At 48.2% G+C, this 8,578-nt stretch overlaps 1 protein-coding gene across 1 annotated transcript in view; it reads left to right on the top strand.

Annotated features, from left to right (window-relative positions):
- LOC111186011 (myosin-3) overlaps nt 1-340 on the top strand; it is a 65,708-nt gene extending 65,368 nt beyond the window's left edge. Inside the window, exon 43 of the mRNA XM_089900336.1 lies at nt 198-340. Within this exon, the coding sequence (XP_089756462.1) occupies nt 198-224 (27 nt within the window). The 3' untranslated portion in view covers nt 225-340. The remainder of the gene's footprint in view (nt 1-197) is intronic.
- Nucleotides 341-8,578: the final 8,238 nt, after the last annotated feature.

The following is an 8,578-nucleotide window of genomic DNA, read 5'->3' on the forward strand; positions in this document are numbered from 1 at the left end:
TTCTGAGGACCAGGCTCTCAGGCTGTGGGGTGACTGCCGCCACGTCTGCACTCGTGTATCCGCCTGCGATCCAAGGAATATCCCGTGTCCCGCTGAAACAGACAAGCAAGCAACCCCAGATGCTCGCTGGGAGGGGGCGTGGCCGGAAATGCGGCTCTGCCATCTGACAGAACCCAAAATGCCCACTTTCTCCCCAGATGGTGGTCCATGAGAGTGAAGAGTGAGTGATCCTACGCTGGAACAGGACAGAAAATATGCGAAATATGTATTTTCATGGTTCCTGACCCTTAATTTCCATGTGATTGCTTTTCACATGCAATAAATTTTGCTTTGTTTTCAATTTGGGGCTGTGTCATTGTATTTGTTTTCTCTTCCCGGTGTGGAAATGGTTCATTGGTGGTATTTATGCCCAATGTTGAAATCTCGGTATGCAGATGTCTTGATAAAGTCATTTGGCCTATTTTCAGGTGTATGTATGTGGGAACAGGGAGAGACTGCTTTTGGTTTAAATTTGAGATTAGGGCAGAAATAAAAAGTACTCCTAGGTTAACCACTGCTTTGGTGGGAGGAGGGGGAGATTGTCCAAAGAGTCATCTCCCAACTATGACAAGGGGGACACACGAAGGTTTGGTTCAGGAAAGCCCGGTCTCAAGTTGAATAGGGTTTTAAGGCAGAGGCCAGAGTCCCCCTACATCTTCTCAGAGAACTACCCTGGAATCTAACAAAAGTTTGTCAGGCAGCTCCACACAGCGCCGTGCTAACTAACTACTAGGAATACACAAATGAGTAAAACAAACAGCGTCTGGTCCCTCCAAGAACTCACGGTGAATCTACCACTGAGGTGCTGGGAGAACTGGACAGCTACATGTAAAAGAGTGAGATTAGAACACTCCTTAACACCATACACACAAATAATAAAATAAACGGATTACAGACCTAAATGTAAGGCCAGATACTATAAAACTCTTAGAGGAAAACATAGGCAGAACACTCTATGACCTAAATCACAGCAAGATCCTTTTTGACCCACCTCCTAGAGAAATGGAAATAAAAACAAAAATAAACAAATGGGACCTAATGAAACTTCAAAGCTTTTACACAACAAAGGAAACCATAAGCAAGACGAGAAGACAACCCTCAGAATGGGAGAAAATATTTGCAAATGAAGCAACTGACAAGGATTAATCTCCAAAATATACAAGCAGCTCATGCAGCTCAGTATTAAAAAAAAAACAACCCGGGCTCCCCTGGTGGCACAGTGGTTGAGAGTCCGCCTGCCGATGCAGGGGACGCAGGTTCATGCCCCGGTCCGGGAAGATCCCACATGCCGCAGAGCGGCTGGGCCCGTGAGCCATGGCCGCTGAGCCTGCGCGTCCGGAGCCTGTGCTCCGCAACGGGAGAGGCCACAACAGTGAGAGGCCCGTGTGTCGCAAAAAAACAAAACAAAACAAAAAAACAACCCAATCCAAAAACGGGCAGAAGCTCTAAAGAGACGTTTCTCCAAAGAAGATATACAGGTTGCCAACAAACACATGAAAGGATGCTCAACATCACTAATCATTAGAGAAATGCAAATCAAAACTACGATGAGGTATCACCTCACACTGGTCAGAATAGCCATCATCAAAAAATCTACAAACAATAAATGCTGGAGAGGGTATGGAGAAAAGGGAACCTTCTTGCACTGTTGGTGGGAGTGTAAATTCATACAGCCACTATGGAGAACAGTATGGAGGTTCCTGAAAAAACTAAAAACTACCATATAACCTAGCAATCCCACTCCTGGGCATATACCCTGAGAAAACCGTAATTCAAAAAGAGTCACATACCACAATGTTCATTGCAGCTCTATTTACAATAGCCATGACATGGAAGCAACCTAAGTGTCCATCGACAGATGAATGGATAAAGAAGATGTGGCACATATATACAATGGAATATTAGTCAGCCATATAAAGAAACTAAATTGAGTTATTTGTAGTCAGGTGGATACAGAGTGAAGTAAGTCAGAAAGAGAAAAACAAATACCGTATGCTAACACACATATATGGAATCTAAACAAAACAAAACAAAACAAAACAAAAAACGGTTCTGAAGAACCTAGGGGCAGGACAGGAATAAACATGCAGAAGTAGAGAATGGACTTGAGGACACGGGGAGGGAGCAGGGTAAGCTGGGACGAAGTGAGAGAGTGGCATGGGCATATATACACTACCAAATGTAAAACAGCTAGTGGGAAGGAGCCGCATAGCACAGGGAGATCAGCTCGGTGCTTTGTGACCACCTAGAGGGGTGGGATAGGGAGGGTGGGAGGGAGATGCAAGAGGGAGGGGATATGGGGATATGTGTATATGTATAACTGATTCACTTTGTTATACAGCAGAAACTAACATACTATTGTAAAGCAATTATACTCCAATAAAGATGTTAAAAAAATTTTTAAAAACCACTGAGTTCTTGGCTCAGTCTTCACTGTTTCAAAGCCACGCAACAGAAAATCTCACCCTTTATCCAGGGTAAAACTGTCTTTAGCATAAGGGAAAATATAGCAGGAAGTCAGAAAACTACCTGGACGACCTACTACCAGGAACAGCATCTTCAAATGTAGAATCATTTGTTCGTCGTTATCAGAAATAGTTGTCAAGTTCCCTTCTTTAACTGATTCTAGGTGATTAGATGACCCAGCTTGACTCAGGAGGAGTTAAAGGCCCAGGGGAGTTCAGCACCTCCTGGGATTTGTCATTCTACAGAAAGAAGGTCACTATGGATGTCAGATTTGGCCTATCAGTGATTTCAGATAATTTTACCTCAAAGACCACATCTCTTTGATGTGCTTTCAATGCTTTCTGGCAACAATGTGACTAGAAAGTGGCGAGGCCTCCTGATGGTGGCTGTTACTGAGAGGAAATCACAGCAATGAGAACAGGTCTGGTCCCGACCCTGGCCTGAGGCTGGGCCCAAAGGGCTGCGGTTGCTCAGAGCCTCTCAGTCTGTACAAGGACAGCTATAAGCTGCCTTCTGGGGAAAGTGGGGAATAGAAAAAGAAAATGAAGCTTCTCATTACAAAGGTATTCAAACTGGTAGATGAAGAATGAAAATGAAAGACCTGGTATGTCACCACTGTAATATGAATTATGAACCCCTGATGAATTATGGCTACTAGCGTCACAAAAATAAGACAACCGGACGTGACATGCCTCCTGACAGAAGTATACACACCACCGCCCAGGAAGAATTCCTGCCAGCAATCTAACAGGGGTCTGATCAAGACCCTAAATGTGTCCACCAACTTACAGGAAAAGCAGAAACAGACCCAAGATACAACCAATAAACTCCAGGATACGAGGAACTCAACTGAACACAACATCTAGTTTTTTCAATACATAAATGGCAAGGAGAAATACATTAAAGAAATGGAAGGGGGACACTATAGATTAAAGGAGACTTAGACCTACCCCCCAACTGCTCTGCCTGGACCTTGTTAGGACACACACATGCACATCCCATCTGGTAAAATTCGAATACTGATGGGATATCCGATGATGATATGGGATTATTGTTCATTTTCAAGGTAATATTGTGATTATGATTTCTAAAATAGTCCTTATCTTTAAAAAAAAAAACATAATAAAATACAGGTAAGAGGGACTTCCCTGGTGGCGCAATGGTTAAGACTCCGAGCTCCCAATGCGGGGGCCCAGGGTTCAATCCCTGCTCAGGGAACTAGATCCCACATGCATGCCACAACTAAGGAGCCCACCTGCCACAACTAATGAGCACAAGTGCCACAACTAAGGAGCTGGTGCTGCCTGCAACTAAGGAACCCCCTTCCCACAACTAAGGAGCCTGCCTGCTGCAACTAAGACCTGGCGCAACCAAATAAATAAATATTAAAAAAAAATACAGGTAAGAAAGAAAGAAAAAAAGAAGGCAGGTAAGCGGGAATGGCCACCTTTGCAGTGAACTTGTTTCACAGAATTTCAGACAAAGGATTGAAAAAAGAGGTCCCTGATGCATTTTATGCAGAACTGGGCTACAAACTTGAAAACCTCTGAGACTGTAGGACCTGACACGTCCACACACTGGCAAAGTGCAGTATTTCCCACGAAGGAGATGAGGAGATGGGTTCTGGAAGCGATCCGTAACTATCTCTTTTAGGCTCTGATTTCGTGAAGGATAAAATGGAAAAATTCATTTTCTGTGAGTTAATATTGTGACCAACTGTGCCAGTGTCCATTTATTCCATGAAGCAAAGTATGCCCGTGACTATAGAAAATATAAGCCCTGTTACTGTGGAGAGAAAGCACGAATCTCATTCCAAATAAGGCCCTGCCGTGCCCCATGTGGGAGCAGGTGTGTCTGGGAACGGAGAGGAGGAGGGTGGACTCAGGCCCTCTCCCTGAACTCCTTCCCCGGGCTCTCAGCACCGCATATTGACTCAGTGATGACAAGACAGGACTATGGCCCCGCCCCTGCTTTACAGATGAAGAAACGGAACCACAGAGTAGCTTGCTCGAGGTCAAGATGGCAGAGCTGGGATTCTCTCTAGATCCCAAGACTCCTTTACACTACAAAGTGCCGCCTACCTAAGCAGCTGGGAAACAGATGCAAGAAATATAACAGCTTGAGGAGGTGGGCTCAGGGGCGAGGGTCCATCAGAACTGGATGGATAAACTCACAGTGTAATGTTTTTCCTTTTGACTGTTGACTATTTCCGTTAACTTCCTCCAGGCCTCCACTATAGCCCTTCTCTCGACCACCAACCCAGCCCACCCCATCTTCGGACAGTCTCCCCTCAGACAGACCAAGTTCAGTAGGAACTTGGGTGACTTAGCTCATTTGCAATATCTCCTGGTCCTTTTGCACGTGAATCCCAAAACAGGATGGCAAAAAAGGGTGAAGGTGCCCCCTTCCGGATAAGTTCTCTGGGCGGAATCCCACTACCTCCAGATTAAGGGCCAGTTCAAGTTACTTTTCCTTTTTCTAAATAGACTCACTTTTCTCTTCTATTATATTTTTCCTGGTAGTTGGACATAGAATTTATTTTTTCCCCTGTAATTCTTATACTATCCAGAAAACTCTTCCTGGATTCTTTACTGAGCCTCGAATCTCTTGGCAGTAGATTTCTATTTTTTATTACTTTTATAATTTTTTAATTATACAAAAAATACGTGCTCAACACAGGATTTAAAAAACATATCTGTCAACTCTAAAGAGACCGCAGGCTAGGACTCCTTTATTTGGAAGTGATGAGATCTTGATTTACGATTTGCAGAGGGCCCCCTTCTTAACAACATGCAAGGGATTCAGCTTCTAATAAGAGCAACGTGTCCTCATGGGGAGCAAATGGCTGCAGCCTGCAGCCTCCTCCTGCTGGGGAGGGCAGCCTTCCCTGTCTCCACGCCTGGTCCCCACGACAGCTGAGAGCTTTAATAAAGCAGAGTGTGCCTGGGAATGTGGGCTGAGGAAGCTGCCCAGAACACAGAGGCCTATTTCCACCCCTCCCAATAATCCCACTGCTAAAAACATCTGAGGCTGAGAGGTCCCGAGGCTGCTTGCTGGGGCTGAGCCGTGATCCGGTTACACTGAGCAAGGCCGAGACATTCCGGAGGCCCCTGTGCCCACAGGTGCAGCAGCTGCGGCCCAGGAGGGCACGGATTATTTTTAGCTAAGATGTTTCATGCTTTCCACGGCAGTGAGCGGCAAGAAGCCTGGGCATTTGGCGGCCTTCTCCATGTTCTATCAACTTAGAGGTGGCCCTGAGGAGGTCCAGGGGGCAGACGAGAGTCACCCTTAGGCCACCTTCATCAGAACCTGACACCAGCTTGTGGAGAGAAGGAGCATCTCAGATAAAGAAAATGGACCATTGTCATCAGCAGACAGTTACTCAATGACCCAGAGATACACAAATAAATGAGACGGAACCTTGAACCGCAAGGACAGTCAAGGAAATATAAGTATTCAAATAATGATGATGGAAAACAAATCAAAACCAAACACAGAGGCACGGGAGACTGAGGAAGGTGAGCGGGTGACATGCTTTGATAATCAGAGACCAAAAGAAAGTCAATCCCCTTAGCAGTGAGTACAGTGTTCTGTACACAGCAGGTGCTCAACGCATGTGCTGAACTGAATTCCTAGTAAGAAGGGAAAGAGGTGGGGGACTCTGTGTGCCTGGGGAAAACCAGTTCTTCTGATTCTCTGCTTCTCCTGTCACTAATAAAGACACAATAATAACCCAGAAGCCGGTCTTTACCCATCTGTCAGCAATCCTAACCATGCACTTGAATTTCTTGGCTTCCTGAAACGACGGTTGTGGGCATGGCTCTCTGTAGCTCACACTGGCTCAGAAGCCTGGAGAGAGAGTCAAGTGCCCCCGAGGAGGCCCAGGGGGGCGAGGTGCTGCCGTGTGAAGACCGTGCCCGGTGCGCAGCCGGCATCGCCCCACGCTTTGCCGCCACCCGTCTCAGGTCTGTGGTCTCACACACTGACTCATTCACCTGTCGTTTACCAGCTGCCTACTACGTGCCCAGGAACAGGAAAGGGGCGGACAGAAGTCTCCAAGAAAGCCAGACCAGGAAAAGGGAGAGAGGCCTCCTGCTCTGAGGTCCCAAGTCTGGCGGCACGAACATTTCCAAATACGGCGCAGCCTCAGCGCGGGGCGGGATTAGCATCGCGGCAGCTGCACCTATTTTGGGCCTGGGGGTCTCTGTCCCCTGGGCAACAGGTGTGGAGACATGAGGAAGAAGGCATTTACGTGGGCTTATTTTTGGGGCTTCCTGGCCTCATGCCCAGGGGTCAGAGCCAGCCTTTCACATAAGGGTCCGCAGCTAGAAACCCAACACCTCCTTCTGTCTCCCTAGGGGCCCACTGGCCTGTCTCCCCTCCACCCCCAGGCTGGCTTGAGACGCCCACCAAGTGGAGTCAAGTCAGGGAGGCAGAGAGAAGTCGGACCCTTCTCGCCAGCCACCCCAGTGGTCACGTCCCGGTGCCCAGCGGTGGGGATGAGGGGAACGTGCCTGGGACTGGACACCATTTAGGCTCTGTTCTAAAATGTGCTCTCCAGGTCATTCCCACAGCAGCCCAGAGGCAGCAAAGGCGGGGTGGTCCCTTTCGGAAAGGAGAATAAAGGACACGAGTTCTTCTCTGTTTAAGTGACTTGCCTCCAGTCCCACGGTAAACCCAGACCACAGAGGGTCTCAGGTGTAGCGTCACGATTGACCAACAGACATACACTGAGTCAGTGTGACGTGGCCACAATCAACCTCCCACGGCCGAGAGCGTGCAGCCCACGGGGCCCATCCTCGCCTTCCGAGTGGTTCTGAGGGACACAGCAGCACAGGCGCTGGGAGGCCCCCCGGGAGGATCAGCTGGTCCTGGTGCAATCGGAGGGGCCGTGAATAGTGTCTTCTGCCACCTGCCTTTCCCCCTTCGTCCGTATCACCCTAGGGAGGGGGCAGAGTGGCAGCACCCAGGGGGCTGCCCCCAAGCCTACAATCAGTCCTGTCAGCCGTGAGGGACCCCCAAACCTCTGGACCCCAGACAGCTCTACAGCTGGGATTCGAATTCCCAGCTCTGGTCCCAGGGACATTTCTGCTGCCTGAGTGGCTCGGTGCTGACACTCAGTTCACGCTCGCTCGACCTGTCCTGCCTTGTAATCCTGAGCAGTCTACTACCGTCATTTCATCCTCTGAAATATGGGGTTAAAGATGAACATGGGCCGTTTTTGTGGCCCGAGCCATCTCTGAAAGGAAATATTAATAGTAGTTCCATGTTTTAAATCATCCTGAGCTCCTGAGATAAAAAGACAGTTTGAATATTAATCATTACAGCAAAGGAAGAAGCAATTTGGTCTCTTCCTGCCTTTCATGGTTGCATGGAAACCCCTCCTGAGTTTTGAAGGCTGGTGAGGTGAAGATGTGGGATCTGAGGTTCACTCAGGTCACAAGTCATCTGGCCAAAAGATAGGGTTCAAGGCAACCAAAGCCACAGCCAAGTCCACGCAGATTACTCGATAGGGCTTCGTCCTCCCGAGTCCTCCTGTCTGAAACACAACTCCAGTCTGTCACTGCTCTGCCCAGACGCCATCAGTGTTCCCCTCTGCCTGCCAGCTGAGCACACGCGCCCTGCCTGTGCCCCACATGCCCGCAAACGCCCTCCTCCCACCCGGCCAGCTCCCCCAGGGCCACCTCCACGTGTTGAAGCCCTAACCTATCTCGGGGCCTCTTGGTCCTCTGCACCCACCAGCAGTCATGACCTGAGACCTGGCACACGTTTCCGGGGGTACGTTTTTACTCCCTCTGCTCTCCCTAAGGAGGAGTTGCGACTTCCTGTCTTCCTCATCTTTGTATCACAGTTCCTATCCCCATACCTTGTATTTCAAACACACACGCACACGTGCACGCACACACACACACACACACACACACGAGCTTAGTCACTGGAAGTACTAGGGTGAGAACTAGGAGTAAGAAAATTCCAGTTCATCTTTTTTTTCTTTTAGCATCTCTATTGGAGTAGAATTGCTTCACATGGTGTGTGAGTCGCTGCTGTGTAACAAAGTGAATCAGCTATACGT

The sequence above is a fragment of the Delphinapterus leucas genome, chromosome 19, assembly GCF_059928025.1.
Source record: "Delphinapterus leucas isolate spDelLeu-1000000601 "Yukka" chromosome 19, BTC_Dleu_Yukka2, whole genome shotgun sequence".
NCBI classification, from domain to species: Eukaryota; Metazoa; Chordata; class Mammalia; order Artiodactyla; family Monodontidae; genus Delphinapterus; species Delphinapterus leucas.